General features: G+C 41.1%; 1 protein-coding gene across 1 annotated transcript; it reads right to left on the bottom strand.

The window, feature by feature from the left end:
• Window positions 1-1,566: 1,566 nt before the first annotated feature.
• On the bottom strand, window positions 1,567-16,055 carry NUDT5 (nudix hydrolase 5). Its single transcript, XM_088652395.1, has 9 exons — window positions 15,975-16,055; window positions 11,879-11,946; window positions 10,553-10,605; window positions 9,183-9,290; window positions 7,866-7,961; window positions 6,119-6,220; window positions 4,957-4,965; window positions 3,919-3,972; window positions 1,567-1,972 (listed from the first exon to the last, which is right to left on the bottom strand). Exons 1-9 carry the CDS (start codon window positions 16,035-16,037, stop codon window positions 1,863-1,865), a joined length of 663 nt encoding a protein of 220 aa, XP_088508521.1. The 5' UTR covers window positions 16,038-16,055; the 3' UTR covers window positions 1,567-1,862.
• Window positions 16,056-21,280: the final 5,225 nt, after the last annotated feature.

Genomic DNA, 21,280 nt, shown 5'->3' with positions numbered 1-21,280 from the left:
GAAAGCGAGATGAGCGCCGCAACCCCATAGTCACCTTTGACTGGACTTCATTGTCCAGGGGTCCTTTATCCTTTTTACCTTTTTAAAATTATCCGATACAATAAAAGACTCTCTTATAAATATATTCTGCTAATGTAAAAAGTTCACTAAAGCTATTCATAATGATTCTCTAAGTTTAATACCAAATATGTTGCTAAAAATTTAAACTAAACATATATATTAAATTACTGACTAGACAAATTGTTAGTTTAGTCAGTAATTTAGTACCGTATTGGCCTGAATATAAGCTGCACCCGAATATAAGCTGCACCTTTAAAATTCAGGGGGGGAGGAGACAATAGCGGAATATAAGTCGCTCTCTTAAAATTCCACAGGCACTCACACTCAAATTCTGTTTCAGCAGTGATATCGTAAAAGCCAATTTTTGTAAAGTTGCAAATTTAAGCCACACTTTAACTTTTCAGTCAGAATTTGGAAAAAAATTGAGGCTTATATTCAGGCCAATACAGTGGTACCTCACAAGACAAATGCCTCGCACAACGAAAAACTCGCAAGGCGAAAGAGTTTTGCGTTGTGCGAGGCATTCGCAAGACGACAAGGTTTTCTATGACCACCACTTCATCTTGCGAAGCGTGACCATAGAATGTAGCGCGGGAAGGCAGCAAAGGAAGATCAGCTGTCAGCGCGGGAAGCTGACAGCTGATCTTCCTTTGCCGGGGGGCGGAGCCGAAGCGGTGCGATGCGGTGGCACAGCCGGCATGGGACGGGGCTTCAGAGACCTTCTCCGAAGCCCCGTCCCATGCCGCCGCCCATAGGAGCCCATAGGAACGCATTGATTTAATTTCAATGCACTCCTATGGGAAACCGCGACTCGCAAGACTAATTTTTCGTAGGACGAATTGAGTCCTGGAACGAATTAAATTCGTCTTGTGAGGCACCACCGTACAGTATTTATATTTAGTACAAATAGGCAAGCAATATTACTTACTCCGGTGATAATATTGATCGGAAATGTGCAGCCTTCATCTACCAGATATGGAAGCGTCTGACTTTTCTTAGCCATACCTTAGAATTACTGGACATGAAATCCAGGCTAGTAGCTTTGAAACACAAGTTCTCCTTGTTCTGTAACCACTCATTAGGACACCTTTGATGAAACCCTGCAATTTGAAGCTAATTATCAAATGCATAATGCGTACAGCTGCTTCAGGAAAGCATTTACTGTATATTCCTGCGTATAAGACTACTTTTTAACACAGGAAAATCTTCTCAAAAGTCGGGGGTCGTCTTATACGCCGGGTCGTATTTCTTACACAGCGAGTATATCCCAAACTCTATATTTTAATTGGAAAAGTTGGGGGTCGTCTTATACGCCCAGTCATCTTATACACCAGAATATATGGTACACTGTTTTCCTATTTCCTTCTAAGGCCCTTGGGAGAAAAAACAAGTAATACCTGATTTACAAATAAGCCAGATTCCAGCCCCTCACAAAGCTAGTCTTTCTGCTCACACTAATTTCAGGGCTCAGAATTTCCAAGACAATAGAAGAAGAACAATATCCTGTCAGAAGGCAGTAAGAGATTTATTGTTCTCAGGAAATCTCCAGTTAATTGGATACAGAAATTGAATTAAGTGAAATTGTTTCTTTCTTTTCAATAAACATGCCAGTTAGACTGCTATAAACTCTCCTCTTTTTTTAAGAAAAAGCTTACTGTTACATTCAGCTTGTTGACAGTCACAGGAAAGAAATGCTGCCTTAGCTCAATACAAGAACATCCTTCCAAACGACTAAGCAGTCTTGTTGTTGTTGTTGTTGTTGTTGTTGTTTAGTCGTGTCCGACTCTTCGTGACCCCATATCTTAGAATTTCATAAATGGCACTTGGAATGGCTGATCTGTTGCGTGTCTCAGTGCCAAGGCATAAGCATATACTTTTGCATCGACTATCATGTGCTCCTCTGACACCAACTCTGGAAAAAAATAGATATATATTTTGTTAAAGTAGTATAAGCAAGACTGGTTTAATCCTAGTGTTCCCAAGAACACAAGTCACACACATGTTGAGGAAACATCTATCGTTAGAATCAAAGAAGAACAGGATCGTAGAGTTGGACGGAACCACAAGGGTCACCTCACCCTGCAATGCCAGAAACTTCTGCCCCACGTGGGGCTTCAAATCCAAGACCCTGAGATCACATCGACTCAGGCTGTACTGACTGAGCTAATTTTTTTACATTCTGCTTTCAAGCCACAAAACTTTGCATTGTATGAACTTAACGCCGTTGAAACTACTACTGAGTTCAACTTGGTTTTACATGCACCTTCTGCAATGTGGTAGTTGCGAAAAAGCAAATCTGCAAAAATAATCAACAAAGTTTTCTGGGTGGTTCTCATCAAGTTCAATCAACAACAACAAAATAATCAGCTCTCTCTGAATTGTGTGATCTTAAATTGTCAGGAGAATATTACTATACTCGTACCTTGGTTTTCGAGCAGCTTAGTTCTCGAACATTTTGGCTACCAAATGCCACAAGCTTGGAAGTGACATTTCCAGTTTGCAAACTATTTATGGAAGCCGAAAGTCCGACAGGTCTTCCGCGGATTCCAGTTGGCTGCAGGAGCTTCCTGCAGCCAATCAAAAGCTGTGCTTTGGTTTCCAAATATTTTGGAAGTTGAACAGATTCCGGAACGGATTCTGTTTGACTTCCAAGGTACGACTGTACTTAAATTTTACCACAGTGGTAGCACAGTGGTAACATTCACTTTTGCGAGGTTGCCCAAAAAGGAATGTGGCTCTCAAGCCAAAAGGTTTCCCACCCCTGTTCCAGACGCAGAAAGACTTTGCTGTTTTGTTTTAAACCTCGAGAGTTCAGCCATATTGATGATGTAGTTTGGCTCTAAAATCCTTGAGGTCGTTTCTTTTTTAAAGGAACTTTAGTGGTTTGGAGGAAAAACAGCAGAGGGTAACATAGGAGAGAACAGCCCTTTGCAAAACACTTGATCAAATGCTTAAAATTACTTTTTAAACTCAGGCCTCTTTTTAAAAATATGGCCAGTGACCAAACCACTCTCACACACAGTCTTTTTTGCCTCTCAAGAGTTTTCAGTTACTTCCTCCACTCTTCTCCTTTCGACCCCCCCCCAAATTGTATATTTTATGTATTTTATTTGTTCCCCTCCATCTTGCTTCTCCCCCCCCCTTAGTTTCACTGTACCCACAAGCAGATCTTTTCTTCTTGCCAGTGATGCAGCTAATAGTTGCAGTTCCATAGGGACATGAAATCCTGCCTCAACCATCTACTCACAAGTTTTCAAGGATGTATGAATGAAGTAACGGTTTGCTGTGATATTTTGGAGGGTAATATGGGACCCAGGTGGCGCTGTGGTTAAACCACTGAGCCTAGGGCTTGCTGATCAGAAGGTCGGCGGTTCGAATCCCTGTGACGGGGTGAGCTCCCGTTGCTTGGTCCCAGCTCCTGCCAACCTAGCAGTTCGAAAGCACCTCAAAGTGCAAGTAGATAAATAGGAACCGCTACAGCGGGAAGGTAAACGGCGTTTCCATGTGCTGCTCTGGTTTGCCAGAAGCGGCTTTGTCATGCTGGCCACATGACCTGGAAGCTATACGCCGGCTCCCTCGGCCAATAATGCGAGATGAGCGCGCAACCCCAGAGTCGGTCACGACTGGACCTAATGGTCAGGGGTCCCTTTACCTTTACCTTTATGTAGGTGTAGCTAAGCATCCCTGCTCAGAAGACTCATGCCAGGTAGTAAAATAGGTCTCCTATTGGGAATCTTCCCTGGCATTCAAGAAAAAAAAATGCTTCATTCTCAGAAAATCCTTTTAGAAGGCCCTGACTTTCCAAACTCTGCCACCATTTCAATTTTCATGAATCTTTTCTTCAGTGATGGTACTTACCCTCAATTCTCTGCAATAAATCATTCTTTGGTAGTGTAACAACTTCTACAAACTCTGAGGGAGGGGAAAGAAAGAAAATGAGGCATTACATAATTTCCACTCTATTCCACAAGGTGACTCCCCTTTTAGTCTAAAGCAAACTGAAAATAAGATGAGTTTTACATATACTGAAACTCATAAGGAAAGCCAGTGAGCTACAACCAGTCCCATTCATGTTATGCTGACATGACTATGCCTCCTATTCACAGTACTTTGCTCCTCTACCCAAGGCCACCTGTTTCTGCAAAAAACTGCTTACTCCCCCTAGCGTTGAGTAATGGTGGGTAGAGGTAGACAGTGGCAAGTGTTTGGGTCACCAGGAATCAGAAAGAGGTGTTCTATTGCCAATATTGATGGGAGTTATTCTATGGTACACATGAACTAGGGTTTGGAGGACTAGATTACAGTGGAACCTCGGTTTATGAACACCTCGGTTTACAAACGCTGCAGACCCATCTGGAACGGATTAATTCACTTTCCATTACTTTCAATGGGAAAGTTTGCTTCAGTTTATGAACGCTTCAGTTTATGAACAGACTTCTGGAACCAATTGTGTTCATAACCAATTACAATTGTGTTCATAACCAATTACACCCATGCTTCAGGTTAAGTACGCTTCAGGTTGAGTACTCCACGGATACATCTGGAACGGATTAATCTACTTTCCATTATTTTCCATAGGAAAGTTCGCTTCATATATATAAGCAAGCGTCTGGGGACTTCTGCTTCAGTGTATCTGAAGAAGTGTGCATGCACACGAAAGCTCATACCTATGACAAACTTAGTTGATCTCTAAGGTGCTGCTGGAAGGATTTTTTAAATTTTGTTTCGACTACTCAACGTGTTACTGAAAAAAGTTAGGGAGACCCAGAAAGAGATAGCTATTGAATTTAAAAGACAAAAGGGCTTTATTGAGTCAAAACTACACTGGAATATTCAGAAGTATCTAGCATACTTATCTGTGATGTCAGCCATAGTGAACTTAAGTAGACAACGTACCTCCTTCCTCTGCATATACAAAACAAAGCAGAAACACAATGGGAATTAAGGTTTGTGACTCTAGATACTTCTGTTTTTCACTCTGATATCAGACTCCCTTGCTGAAACATTTATCCACAATATTATTGAAACATAGCTCTATATAGCTGCTAATGCTCCTGAATGGCGCAACACAGGATCAGGGTTGGATCAAGTGGTCCTGCTGTTGCTGGTACAGTCCCTGATGTCTGAATATACAGTGCCCACATGTGCAAAGGCTCCCTAGGTGCAGATGTTTGTGCTGCCACATGGAGGGTGGGAGGTGGTACTCAGCATGCATGAGATTGTGAACAAGGCTTGGTGTGGCTCCAGTGCTGCTCTACTTCTTAAGCCTAAAAGCCACTTATCTGAATTGTCTCTCTAAATGCTCCAGGACACTTAGCCACTTTTCTGTCTCTAGCAACCCCACACAATTCAACCCTTCAACTTTGCCTCTTCCTAAACAGCCTTGCCACTTAGAACACCCAAGATGCCTCTACTTCTCCCCACCTTCTGCCCCTGAAGGCCCCAGCTCTTCAATCTCCCCAGCTTCCGACCAGATCCAGGAAGCCCCCTGCCCTGGATCCCCACATACTGAACCCTTCTTCCCATGCAGCTAAAAGAGGGGGATGAGACCAAGGGGGAGGCAGACTCTTAATATTTATTGCACCTTCTTGAACTTAGGTTTATGCAGCTCCCAGACAGTTCAAGAGCTACCATGCCACTTTGTTTCTTATATCTGTAATTGTGCCAAGCAGTGAAAGAACTCTGGAGGGCACAGCTTCAGTCTGCAGAGCCTGGAGATCCTTTTTAAAAATGTGTTAATCATACTATATATGCTTTTAAAGTGGAGCAGTCGTCACACTGTACAAGCCTTACTTGCATCCTGTAAATAGGACAGTCCACAAAAATGCTACTACGGTATTTCCCATAAAGCACACAATGACTCCTGCTTTCTGGCTATTAGGTATAACATTGACAACTCTTATACGGTATTGAGGAATTATGTTTGGCTCCTTGCAGAAAGACACCAAAATGAATAGAAATTTGAATTTATGTGTATAAATATGGGGTGTTTCAAATAGGGCATTGAAAATGTTTTGATACAAGAATAAGAGAAGATTATATCAAGTGGTGGACTCACCTGGTTTTTGTTTGGGCTTCAGATTGGCAGGAATATCTCCATTAATGGTGACTGTTGCAATGTGTGATGTACAGTTAGTCAATCCAGGATCCAAGCACAAAGCTACAGAAAGCATCATTCTTCAGTTATTCTCCTGACATGCTAATAAATACACATTTGTTCTCAAAGACACAGAAGAAATATCACAGAATCTGCTCCTAATTAAGGACTAGATAAACAACTCGTAATGTGCCGCTGAAGACTAGGGAACACAGTACATACATTCAGATCCTCTAGTTCCAGCAAGCCAGAGAAATACATGGAATTCAGAAACTGGATAGCCAAGCATCTTACAACAACCAGTTGCTGTTGGGATCCATCTGTCTTGAGAGACAATGAGTGGGCCTCTGGGGGTAGACAAACTGCTACATTAGCAGCACTCAAGTGACCTCTCTGGGGAGCAAGCCTGGGGAGTGTGTCTGGAGGTCCTGGGCTGCCCAGACGACAAGACTCCCATCTCAGCCTCACTGATGTGGTTCAAAGGAAAGCGGAGCAATACATCTGGCACAGCTTGGCTGCAGGAGTTGCCAGGAGGAGGCAGACAAGGCACCATCCAACCATCTTCGGGACTCTGCTCCAAATTTGTGTAGGATTTACACCTTAGCCTTTCCTTCTCCCCAAAATATCCTGCAAGGCAGCAGAGGTTTAGGATCAGAGTTTCCCTTCTCCTAGAAGGGCTCAGTTTGGGGAAAGTACTTCCTTTCATCTGTCCTGAGCTTCTAACCCCTTAGCTTTATTGAATGATCCTGGGCTCTGGTATGAGAGGAGGGGGGGAAATAAACTTTCTCCCTATCCACTTTTCCCACATCATGTACAATTTTATGTACCTCATGCCCCGCCCGTCTCCCCTTTTCTCAGCTATAAAGCCCCAAATGTTGCAAGTGTTCTGACCAGTTACATCAGCACCTTCATATGTATGTCCAGAGTTTGCTAGGACTTGCCTCTTTGCACTGGTGAAATATTCCAGCATGCATTTATTACAAAATAATTAGACAGCATTTATGGTATGGCAGTTATGTTTGATATTTCCAACTGCAAAGTGCTCCATAAAATAATGATGATGATGATGATGATAATGATAATGATAATGATAATAATAATAATAATATATTATTATTATTATTATTATTATTATTATTATTATTATTATTATTATTAATACCCCGCCCATCTGGCTGGGTTCCCCCAGCCACTCTGGGTGGCTTCCAACAAAACATTAAAATACAGAAATCCATAAAAGGACATTGTAAGGGGGAAGGCTTATAGGGAACACCCCCCCCCCCAGGTCGAGTTCCTCGCAGAGCAGTAAGTCCAGCAGCGGATCAGATCACAGGAGCCAGGAAGCAGAAGGGGAGTCACAAGGCTCTGGCAGCGTCAGAGAGCCGGGGAGGAAGGGACCGGCAAGCAGTCAGAAGGAAGGCCCTTCCCCCCAACGCCTGAATTGAGACGAACGGCTCCCCGTAGGACAAAGGGGTTCCCGGGCTGTTATGTTGGGCGCGAAACAGAAAAAAGGCATTGCGAGGTTCTGACTCAGACTGAGCAGACATGATTTGCGGACACTTAGCACTGTAAATAATGTGCACAAATAAAAACACCTTAAAGACAAGCAGATGTGGAGAGTCGTTACTCAAGAGTAGCCACAACAACCCCTGACAGACATGCACCAACATTTTCCATTCAAACAATCAAGACAAAATACAGAAGTTACCTGGAGAGCATTCAAGGATCTCCCCTTTGTATCCTGTTTCTTCCTCCAGCTCACGTAAAGCAGCACTTTCTGGGGTTTCATTGCTATCAATTAGACCTGTGATGTAAAGATCAGCTATAATAAAAAAGACTTGGGGGGGGGGGTTGCGACATTGGCATGGCTAGGAAGAAAGCACAAGACTTAGTGGCAAGATAAATGTTCTAACTCAGGCATCCCCAAACTACGGCCCTCCAGATGTTTTGGCCTACAACTCCCATGATCCCTAGCTAAGAGGACCAGTGGTCAGGGATTATGGGAATTGTAGTCCAAAACATCTGGAGGGCCGAAGTTTGGGGATGCCTGTTGTAACTCATGGATGGGGAACCTGGTGCCCCCCAAATTTTGTTACAACTCCCATTTGCCCCAGCCAATGTGACTGATGATCAGGGATGAGAGCTGGCATACAACATCTAGAGGCCCACAGGTGCTCCCTATCACTACTCTAATTATTAAAATGCATTATACTTATGCATTGAAAAGCCAATCTCATAATGATGTTACCAGCAAGATTCTTCACAGGATGAGGCACACAAGTTGTGAAGAGTACAGACTATGGGGGCATGTTTAGAATCCTGAGGCTCCATAACAGACTAGATGTGTAGGACAAACACATGTATCTTACACAATATTTGACCTGTTTGCCAAAAAGAAGTGTGGAGGGGAGGCAAGTGAAAGCTAACCTTCCCTCTCAACATTCTTTGCTGCTTTCAACTGTTTTAAGCAATTACCTCCTGGTCTGGCTCTTTGACATGGGTTCATTTGTAAGTGTCTTCCATCCACTTTCCTCATTCATCTCTGATTTTCTTTTTTTAAAAAAAGCTTGTACAGTATATAAGAACATATTTAAATGTATTTTTCCATCAATGTATTCCCCCCCCTTTCTGGATGCACTTTATCCTAAAATACACATTTTTACACATTGATTTTTCCCCCAACAAAAAATTTCAGAGAAGTGCAAGATCAAAAGGATAATTGTGTTCTAATCTGTCTTAGTCAGGAAGGTGTAAAATAGGCCTGCTCACTTAAAAGGGCAGGCCAAATAAAGTTCTCCTCCATTCCTAGTTATAAGGCATTAATTCTGATAAAATCAGAAATAGTAATGTGCAGATGTGTCCAGGGTGCAATACCACTGAAAGAATTTATCCCAAGGGGTTTGTAACACAGGACTTGTGGCCTATTTCCAAACATCTAAGCATCCCAAGATACAGCTAGTGCCTCTCTCACAATGGCAAGGGCCTTACCTTAAAATTAACAAGGAAGCTGAGGTGAACCACCTACCTGCAGGGAATTCCAAGCAGTAGTTCCCCATGGGAGGCCTAAATTGCTTCACTAGGACAACACAGTCATAGTGAAGAGTTCTTTGCAACACTGGAATAACAGCAACCCCTGCCAATACAGAGAAGAAACTTGCAAAAACATTGCTGCACTGAAACAGATGAAGATCAGTAACTCCCTCAAGGTATCTCATGTAGTGGACTTGATGGTTGTGTCCATGTTACCATTTTCAGAACAATGGTTTTCACACTTTCTCCCTTCAGGAAACAATTTCAGTATCTATTTGGAAGCCCTGAATGTTGCAGAGGATTCTGGAAGATGGTTTAGGGCATATCCTCAGTTTACCTAAGGTGCTTGGTTTGACCTGTTGGGTCATACCATCCACATAGGCGAATGGAGAAGATAACCACCCAACACTCCACTGCAGCTGCCAATCATAGGGGAAGACTGGAATAGGTGGCAAGCTGTCCATCGGAGAAGCTAGTCTGCCATTCCTGATTATAGAAGAGTTTGGATTTGATATCCCGCTTTATCACTACCCAAAGGAGTCTCAAAGCGGCTAACATTCTCCTTTCCCTTCCTCCCCCATAACAAACACTCTGTGAGGTGAGGGGGGCTGGGAAACTTCAGAGAAGTGTGACGAGCCCAAGGTCACCCAGCAGCTGCATGTGGAGGAGCGGAGACGCAAACCCGGTTCCCCAGATTACTGGGTTCCCCAGATTATGAGTCTCTAAACCACTACACCACACTGGCTCTCACTGATTATAGCCCTGAAGAAGCTTTTAATGAACACCAGGATTCTCCAAAACACAACTGGAAACAAACATTAGTTTAGGAAATTCATATGGCTCCTTTTTCAAACCATCTTAACAGTGCTGCTGTGGCAGCAAGTATCCAAGCGGGTACTAGACCACACTGTTTTGCATCTTCCTTTCCACACTCTGATGATAAAAGGTGGGGAAGGGAAGACAGAGACTTGACAGCCATCTGTCAGGAATGCTTTGATGGTGTTTCCTGCTTGGCAGGGGGTTGGACTGGATGGCCCTTGTGGTCTCTTCCAACTCTATGATTCTATGACTGGCAGATCACTTAGCTTTGAGGGCATACCTGGGGGCCTGTTCACACATACAGTCACTGTTATTAACCACTAGCTCCTGAATGAAAATGGAAACCATCATTATAATTATTATAAATTTCAACAATAATAAAATACTTGCCTGAAATTTGGTGAACGACTAAATCTCAACAATCAATATTCCCATATATATTGGTGTTCTCTTATGTATGTCCCCAGTTTATCTAACATTGGGGGACTCTCAGCAGCTAGTGATGTAATAGGTGTTTTGTGTTTGTCAATGTAAAGACTTGCTCACCATCAGCAGAAACCCCCTTTTGTCTGGTAGTACGCTTCACAGATTCCCATACTCTATTAAATGGAAGGGAGAAGATGGGAAGAAGATAAATGTCAATGTAGACATGTTGATTCCAAAAATGAGATGTTAATCATTATTACTGTTATAATACCTCACTCTACATCCTAAGGCACTTCAAGAACGGAGTTCTTCCTGATGTCACAGAGAAATTTTCTTCTTCATGACAAAAATCTCAGTCTCAAAGCATAATCAAGGCTGAGTATATGCTTAAAAATGTTAAAATTTTAAAAAATAATCAAAAGTATGCACCAAATGAATCTAACAAATGCAGAATTCTGCAGTTGGAATAAATTATGCAAATAAAACAAAGATGACCTCTTTTTTGCCTAATCGATGCAGCATTTCTTCCCAGTTCATTCTGCTTTCACTGTCACAGGAAGAAACTCCAGATCATAAATCCGAACCTCTGAGCACTAGGAATATTGAGCAACCCCTGCTCTTACTCCCCCCTCCATAATTTTTATTGAAACTTTGTCATTGTAAACCAAGAAAATCCTTAATAAAAATTATTTTTTTTAAAAAAAAGAAACTTTGTCATCATACAATAAAAAACAAATCTAAATAAAAATAAAAAGAGCGAAGAAAAGACAATTCCCTCTCTCAAAAGTAGATCTTAATCCTTGCCTCACAAAGAAGGGGGGCCCCTCCCAACTCTCACCTAGGCATAGCTGCCAAGTTATCCCTTTTTAAAGGGATTTTCCCTTATGCTGAATAGGCTTCCTCGCGAGAAAAGGGAAAACTTGGCAGCTATGCACCTAGGAACTTCCAATATACATTAGGCATTGCTAAAAACTTTCAGGAAAACTTATGCAAATACATGAGAAACTTTCTTCTTTCTTTCTTTTTAATGAAAGACAAGATTCTCAAGTAAGTTACTTTTAAGGCCAACACCACAATCTGTGGCTTTTCTATGTTCCAGTGAAACATAAATATGAGTAAGAAATTGAGACAACTGGGAAAAAACTGAATTACAGTAAAAGAAGCAGAGCTGGTTCAGATGAAGTGTTCCTGGCTAACAAAGCAGGGTTTATTAGGCCATGAACATCTGCAGAGAATTCAGGGATGTTGTCTGAGGAGCCAGCTCATGAAAGGGCGGGCGGGGGGGGGGGCAGGGCACCTGCACCTTTAATAGGAGATTTCAGTAGGTGTGGCTTGTCGTCATCATCACTGGTGTCCTCAATGAAGAATCCTATATAAACCTTAGAGCTCCCTAGAACACTATTTAAAAACCCCATGGTTTAGAAAACAATAAGTAAAAATTATTACCTTGTTTGACCTTCAGGATCAATGTAAGTTGTCTGCTCCAGCTTCACCCATTTTCTTTCTGCAATCGTCTTGAGAGGGGGGGGGATCACTTAAAACATTTAAAAAACTTAAGAAAAGCCTGCTGGGTCTGGCTAATGGCCCATCTAAGTCTAGCAGCCTGTTCTCACAGTGGCCAATCAGATGCCCATGGAAAATTAGCAAGCAGGGTTCAAGCTTTTCCAAAACTGCTGCAAACTGGGTTGACCATCTTTATCGACCTATCTACTATGACCCCTTTATTTTCACCACAAAGATGATGATTTGGAACAATATGAAAACTGCCTCCACTGTGGTTACAGCCAATATGGAAAACTGAAGTCATCATCAGCATCTCTTTCAGCTCAGTAATTGCAGGATTTTACTTATAGATGAAGGAATAGTTTTGCCATTTCCAAAATGGTATTGTAGAAATTGAAGTTCTTGGTGCAATCAGGAAATCAAATGAAAAGGTTCCAAGAACTCGGGCCAGGAAGGAGATTAATTATGAATTCTTCAAACTGTTTTATGCTTAAGGTAATGAGACAAATTGGTACACAATTGTACATGGTACACCATGAGACTATAGCTGATGAAGAATAAACGAAACAGGGCCTTGTCCTGGATTTGAAAATAATTTCAACTGGAATTTGTCTCATTACCTTAAGCATAAAACAGTTTGAAGAATTCATAATTAATCTCCTTCCTGGCCCGGGTTCTTGGAACCTTTTCATTTCCAAAATGGTAGGCATTACCAAAGTACCGTATTTGCATTACATTAAATGAATGAAGAACTATTTGCTGTGAACACAGAGATGTGTGCAAGTTCAAAGTAAAGGGAGCCCTCTATAATTTTCTCATGTGCTCTTGGAAAGGATCATATGCCCTGAACAGGAAGGAATCTTTACAACACTAACTATTGAGGGCATTTTTTTAAAACGGCCGGAATCAACAATATTTGGAATAATTTGGCACTGTTATTTTTACAACATGGTCATTTTCTACGGAGAGTGCTAGAATTTCAATCAAAGGCAATGGGAAACAACAGGTATGTGCCTTTTCCTCTAGTGAACCAGGGATAGGAAACCTCTGACCCTGCAGATACTGCTGCATTACAGCACCCGCCATTCCTGACCATTGGTTGTGCTGGCGGAGGCTGATGATAGTTGGATTCCAACAACATCTGGAGGGCCACAGGTCACCCACCACTACACTATGAAATGGTGAAATGGACTTGCATTCTCTCTCAAAGCAAAGGTTGCCCAATAAAGGCAGAATGGTATGAAACTAAATTCAAGACTACTCTGCTCTTAATTCACACTGTGATGAGACTCAAACACTCCTTCTGTGTTCCCTTCAAGAGTACCATGCCCAAATTATTTTAATTTTGTTTTTTTGCTTATTGCACACCACACTCAATGAACAAATGGCCACCACCTTTGTGAGCTTTCACTTGTTATCTCTAGTTGTTGGAAAACAATGCTGGATGGGCTGGATGTCAGCCTGTTCCAGCAAGGTGGTTCTTACATTCTTGTTGGAGAGAAGAATTTTAGTACTAGTCCTATTAGAAGAACATGTGGGAGAAGAGCAGTGAAGAGTGAGACAGAATGGTGGGTAGAGTCAAGGTGAGAATGACAGTTGGAGGAGCCAGGTGAAAAGGACTGATAGTGGAACAGCAAGTCTGATATGTTGGGTCAGTGCATTAGGTAGAAACATTATTTCCTATTTATTGTAGAGTTCACCAACATGATGGCCAGTAGATGCTGAACTACAGCTCCCATCACCCCTCAACACTGGCTATGCTGGAGCTTCCTGTTTCCAGCGGTGAGAAATGGCTGACTCCTACACAGTCAGACCTCAGCCGTGCCGGTAATTCAGGGTTGATATGGGGGTAATAAGCCCTGCCAGACTCCCTCCAGGGTGGGGGAGGACTGTCTCGTAGACCCACAGATTGTCCGAGATTGTCAGCTGGCACCAAGGTGCAAGTGGCAGGACGCTGGGTCCCAGAGCACAACATGGCTGGCACTCACCGAAGCCACTCTCACAAGCTGGAAATATCTGTTTGATAAAATAATTAGATTTGGACAATAAACAGACATAGTCTGGAGTGAAGAAGACTGAGAAAAATTCTGCAGAATTGCATAGACCGTTGTGTTTAAGCTCGGACTTCAAAGAGATTCTCATCATGGTGTTTGGCTTTACTGAGGTGATTGGTACGTTCCTTTTTCTACTTTTCTATACCTACAATTGTTTTTCTATGCCAAGCCTCATTAAGAAACCTTTTTTAAAAAAGGTTTTATCTGCACAGACGAACATACTTAGGATAGTCCTACTATTCTGCAATTCAGTGGGTGTTGACAGAAGTTTACTTTGGATAATTTTATGGTGAGTGTGAACCTGAGTTACTAGACACCTACGGTAGTTACTTTGGCTTACCCTGTGACCTATAGAAGCCACGCTTTATTGTAGGACCCCAAGGACATCATACTAATGCTTTATTTATTGACAGAGTAGGTGTGGCCAGTGAATGGAAGGAAGCCATTGAGCCACAGAAATCCTTCATGACTTTAGAACTGCAGTTAGGAAGGAAAAAAAGAGAAGAGAAGACAACAATAAGAAGGAACAGCAGGAATCAAAAGGAGAGGCAACAGGAAAAGGCAAGTGAGTAGGAGCTCAGGGCTACAATCCTATGCACACTTACCTGGGAGTAAGTTCCACTGAATGTACTAGGACTAAATTCCAGGTAAACATACCTATGATTGTATTGTTTAGTATCAATAACTGCTGTTATAGGTACATTCAGAGGTACAAATGAAATGCATATTAGCAACACCACGAGAAAAGAGCTCTTGAACTGATTTCATAAGTAACAGTTAAGAGGCTATGTTGATCTCAGAAATCAGGTTTTGTGGAAATTAAGAGTTTATTTTAAAACGGTTTAGATCTGTGGACTCTCCAGAGAACTGTTGCCTAGAATGTAGTAAATAACAATAACTTAATCACTAAGTGGGAGAAAACACATGAAATTCCTCTTCTGTCATGGTCACACTGGACACACTCGCACCAGACCCGTAATGACTCAGCAATTGTTTGAAATGTAACACAATGTTACACAAAAGATACCGTATGAAGGACTAGAGAGATTTATTGTGACCCACTACACTGTTGTAACACAAATTGAAATCATTACCCCAACTACTCACAGCAACCCACGGGCATGTGATTGATAGGCGGAAAGAGGTAGGTAAACTGGACATTACATGGCCCACTGAAGTGGCAAAAATGCACCATGCAAGCAAGAGATCAAGAAAATCAATTTAGAGGCAGCTAAGCATGAAAAATATTACAGATTATTAACAAGTCTCTCTGATGGACACCGGATTTCTGCACACTGAGGCAGTCCCATCTTACTAGACACATCAAGAAGTCAGGTGGATGTTAAGTGAGGAACTCCATGAACCCTGCTCTTGATCCTTGAGAATCAACAGAAATTTGATTACCAACGCACAACTCACTTAATATAACACAAACGTCCTCAGAGCAATTAAGGTCATGTTGAAGAGCATTAGATTGCCATTAATTTCAATGGGAAAGTGTGATGCATGTTTGCTCAAAAGCAAGCTGGGCTGTGTTCAGTACAACTTGTTCCCTATGTTTGTAACCCACCCTTGAACCATTTGGTGAATAATGGAATATAAGTATAAAAGAAAATAAAAAATATGAATTGATTGATTAAATATGGTTATGTTTATAACTGCAGTGCAGACATACACTATAAGGACTTTGATGCATATGCTTTCTTATTCCTAACACATCTCATAACAGCTTCCAAACTTTTGATACCTAGCACAGAATAACCTCCCAAAGCAAAACAGCTATCCTGACAAAAGGTTGGAATTGCAAGATCTCTGGATGATAGGAAATGGTCTTGCTAAGTCATATAAAGGTGCCGCTTTCCCATTATCACAGTAGAAAACATAGCATTTGCATACTATATTATGCAATGCTAAGCCCAGTATTTGATCACAATAACTAAGATGCTTCAAAATAGCATGCCAAAAACCAAGCAAACATTGCATACCTCTTCTTTAACTATAGATTCTTGGGTGGTTTTCCGAGCTTCAGCAGATGCTTCTTTTTCCATTTTCAGCGATGTTGGTCTGTCACCTCAAGCACAAAGTCCACCTAACTACAAACCAGAGTCAATATTTGCCCTCAGGATCAAGTCAGACCATTCATCCTTTTCATTCTAAATTAACAAGTTAACCCTGCAGCAAATATAAACACAAAATGTAGACTCCAGATCAGGCAAGTAACATACTGGCTAACTAGAGACTGGTTATTCATTGGTGAAAGAGTCTGCCTTCATCTCACTGGAACATAAGATCAACAGTGCAGTATCCAAACCAGATGAGAAGACAATCCAGGTCACAATTAAGATAAAAAATTAGGATTGCACCCCCACACACATTAATCAAAATAGAAACATTGTCACCCGACCCCTTTCCTCCCCAATGTCTCAACAAATCAAAGTGATTTGTAAAAATGTTATGAGAGACATTGCACATATCTTTGTAAACCAAGAAAACCTTTAATAATAAAAAATGAGGATTGCAATATTTATTCTATCAGCTGAGTAATACTTTAAAAACCTTTTAATTGCTTGTTTTAAAATGTTCTCGCTAAAGTAACAGGACATATATTCTAAACTTAATATAACTATGCAGATTTAACAAATTGTTTAAATTTAAGATTCTTTTAATTGTAGCTCTCTCTTCCAATACTAAATATCCTATGATTTACCTAGTTTATCTAATTTGAAGGGACCCAGGTGGTGCTGTGGGTTAAACCACAGAGTCTAGGGCTTGCTGATCAGAAGGTCGGCGGTTCGAATCCCTGTGACGGGGTGAGCTCCCGTTGCTTGGTCCCAGCTCCTGCCAACCTAGCAGTTCGAAAGAACGTCAAAAATGCAAGTAGATAAATAGGAACCGCTACTGTGGGAAGGTAAACGGTGTTTCCGTGTGCTGCTCTGGTTCGCCAGAAGCGGCTTTGTCATGCTGGCCACATGACCTGTGAAGTAAAATTTTAGCTGGTTCCTATGAACCCAGAGAAATGGATCCTGACCCAGGGAGAGCCCAAGGATCCAGGCAAGCAGGCACGATGTTGCCGCTGGCCGTAGAATGACAAAGACCAAACTAAGGCTGTCAAAAGCAAAGTACAGTTTATTAAAGAATAAAAACTGTTGCAACAGGGTCCTTCCTCTCACGCAGGAGAACAAGGAAGGAACCCCAAACAAAGATGTCTTGCCCTTAAAAAGAAATTTGAAATTGGTTTCAGCCCACCCCCCAGAAGCATCATCCATATGTCACAGAAGGGGTGTAGCCCAAGACCCCCCCTCCCTAGATTCATCATAGGTACATCATGAACGGGGAGGTCTGGTGGCAGTAATCTGAGCAGTCTGGACCCTGCCCCCTGCCCCCAAAACCTAATCAACAAAATTGAGAGATATTTACATTTCCCTGTTTCCCAGCCAAGTTAATCACACCCTTTTGTCTGGCACTCAGGTATCAGGATGCCAGGGATTATCACTTTAATTCCTGAGACAATGAGAAGGTTCCCCCCACCCCACTTCTTCCTTGCAGAGGAACACCTGGTCAGAGAGAGTCAAAATGGTGTCAGTCAGGCCTGTTTTCCTGTGCTGCTTCAGACATGTTTCTGTACATTCATGTACATGTTTTATGAACAATTATTATTTATATATATATATATATATATATATATATATATATATATATATATATATATATATAACCTCAAAATTCTTATAACACCTGGAAGCTATACACCGGCTCCCTCGGCCAATAACGCGAGATGAGCGCGCAACCCCAGAGTCGGTCACGACTGAACCTAATGGTCAGGGGTCCCTTTACCTTTACCTAAGGTTGTGTGCATACCATACATTTAAAGCACATAACTTGTCCCCAAAGAATCTTGGGCACTATATAGTTTGTTAAGTATGTGCTGGGAATCATAGCTCTGTCAGGGGTAAATTACAGTTCCCATGACTGTTTAGGATAAGTCATGTGCTTTAAATGTATGATGTGCATGCAGCCTGACGCTGCCAGGGCAGATCACAGTGTAATGAGAAACACAAAGGTTAATAATAATAATAATAATAATAATAATAATAATAATAATAATATAAAGCATATAAACTAGTATAGCAAGTTAAAGCAAAAAACTAAAGCAGCAACAAATAAAATTAAATTGTTCACATTGCCAAAGAGTGTTTACTAAATATATAATCTAGCACTGGAAAAACTGGTATTTTAAAAACCTGCCTGGACAATGCAAAGCTATTGTTTACAGATTGCCCCACCCCTAACTGTGGGTTAATTCTATACGAAGTATGTGGCTACTTTGTTACTTATATTATGATCATTAATGGGTACAAATTAGCCAGATGACTTTGATACTATCAAAAGTATCATATACAGTATTTGAAAGAATATAAACAACCAACATAGCTGAATAGATTCAAGCATGAGAACACAGTATTGCTCCATGACATAATTTTTTAAATATGATTTCTGATTGCAACAACCATAATAATATATGCCAACTGGTACTGGAGTATCAATTTAAGCACCCAAATTAAGTGAATTTTATGAAAAATTGTGAGACAAAGATATAAGAAAGTAAAGAATTAAATTAATATGAGTGAAACCTCTCTGAAAACAAGTGGGGTTGCTTTATACAGTACTGTACTGAAACTTTAGAAGCTCCTCACAAAATTAGTTCTAGTTACAGGTAGGTAGCCGTGTTGGCCTGACATAGTTGAAACAAAATAAAAAAATTCCTTCCAGCAGCACATTAGAGACCAACTAAGTTTGTCATTGGTATGAGCTTTCGTGTGCATGCACACTTCTTCAGATACACATATCTTACACATATCTAAAGAAATGTGCATGCACACGAAAGCTCATACCAATTGAAGTAAAATTTAAGCTGGTTCCTATGAACCCAGAGAAATGGATCCTGACCCAGGGAGAGCCCAAGGATCCAGGCAAGCAGGCACAATGTTGCCGCTGGCCGTAGAGTGACAGAGACCAAACTAAGGCTGTCAAAAGCAAAGTACAGTTTATTAAAGAATAAAAAACTGTTGCAACAGGGTCCTTCCACTCACGTAGCAGCATGGAGTGAAGAACCCAGAACAAAGGAAGGTTGACAGTTTTATAGGTTTTTCTGTACAGGTTACACAATTGTATGAAAGGCGATAAATGGATTTGGGAGGAGGGCTATCCGGTGAGGACAAACAAGTTGATAGTCCTTGATGAGGAAAAACAAAAGGTGACAGTTCCTGGTGATAGTCCAGTTGATGCTTATGTACATTCCTTTATTGTTTCAGGCAACTCGGTTGGAGATGCGGCAGATGTCAGTGATATCAAAATCTAAATAAAGTTGTTTTTCTTCCTTGAGCTTGTGTATTAGTGTCATTTTGTCAAAGACTGGCTAGGTGGCAGTGTGGGATAAGGAATGCCAAGGTGGAAAGCGCAGAGAGTAAAAAGTCCATAGGATATATAGGAATTCATATAAAGTTGTCCATAAACATATACTGAGCCACGGAGCATACAAAAGTTAATAGAAATGAAGCTTGCGGGAACGTTTTGTCTAGTGGATACAATATCAATTGAAAGGTATCAAAAGTTACACTTTAAGGCTGTTCTGGGAAGGAGTTATACAATCATTGTAGCGGGAAGGAGGGAACACAGTGGATACATAGCAACTTCGTATTGACATTTTCAAGGAACGTTTTGACAGCTTGTAACATGGTTAAAAAATACAACGAAATCTCAGCCTAGGAGAGGGCATGGAGAAAAAGCTTTGGCTATACAGTATAAAACAATTAGTCCTTTTAATTGACATAGTTTATTAACACAGGATCGGTTGCGTTTCCTGGAACCGATAATCTCTTCTGGGAGGGAGACGGAGACGCTTCGTCAGCAGCCAGAACGGGATTTTTGTGTAATGATCGTGATAGCTTGTCATTCCAGACATCCTGACTTGGTTTTTGTTATGTGTGCCCCTCTAGGGTGTTGATAGCAGGGTTTATGATAATCGTGGAATGTTTACTAGGGTGGAGAGCATCCTGGGGCAAGTCTGGGCAAGAAGGGATTATTCCTTCCCTTGGTTCAGGCAGTTTCCCCTTTGACCTGATTCCCGATGTCAGGTAGAAATATGGCTTCTGTGTGGGCAATGAGTGTGTCCCCTCTCTGTTCATTTCTGGACCCCTTAAACGTGGATTGTGTACCCCGATTTTCTATTTCACAATGAAAATTTTGGTCTCTAAGGTGCTGCTGGAAGGAATTTTTTTATTTTGTTTCAACAAAATTAGTTGCAACTGTAAAATGCAAGAAACAGAGTGCCCCATTGCAAGAAACAGAGTGCCCCATTGTACTGTAGCCTACAGTGCAATGACCTAGAACAAACAAAGTGAATTCCTGCATATTTTACAGCCCCAAAGCATCAGGGAAATTCTGAATGCAGTTACTAAACAGGTATTAAAGCTGCAATCATAGTATCCCCCACTGATGCAATCACAATTAAGAGAATTAACATAAATAGACAATGGGCTACACATCGAGATGTTGGAATTTACAGGGAATGAACCTAGACTGAAACCAATGGAAGAAGTAAGGAGCCAAATTATGGATTGGTTACAGTATCATCAAATATATATGTTTAAATTAGATTTTTTTAAAATGGGTTTCCGGATCAAAGCTCATAATTTGAAAGAGAATTATTATGGAATAAGGATAAATTGTCAAAAACGTATAACTTATTATTAGAATGGGAAATGAAAGACAAGTTAGTCAAAGCTTCAATGACACACTGGGCAATGGATATAGGGCATAACATAGACCTAAACGTCTGGGAGAAATCTGGAAGTGATTTGAAATTTACCGCATGTTATGCTTCGAAAGAGAATTATATGAAAATGATGCACAGATAGTATTTAACCCTGAGTAGGTTGGTCAATATGTACAAAGTTGGATCAGATCTGTGTTGGGAATGCAGAGAAACAAAAGGAACATTTTTTCACATGTGGTGGACATGTAAAAAGGCTAAAGGCTATTGGGAAATTATCTACAATGAGTTTTTAAAAATGTTTAAAACAACATTCCCCGAAAAAAACCTGAGGTCTTTTTGTTAGGAATACTTCAGTCTGAAGTTCCCAGTTGTCAGGGGGGAAAATTTATGTACGCAACCATGGTGGCTCAAATTTTGCTAGTAGCCCCAAAATGGAAAGTGAGCAAGATCCCTAGTAAGGAAGATTGTCAACTTAAGATGACAGAATTTGCAGAAGCAGCAGCTGTAACCTATAGA

Source organism: Zootoca vivipara, chromosome 9 (genome assembly GCF_965207765.1).
Source record: "Zootoca vivipara chromosome 9, rZooViv2.hap1.1, whole genome shotgun sequence".
Lineage (NCBI taxonomy): Eukaryota > Metazoa > Chordata > Lepidosauria > Squamata > Lacertidae > Zootoca > Zootoca vivipara.
Note: the sequence above shows the minus strand (reverse complement) of the source record. Positions and strands in the feature narration are given on the sequence as shown.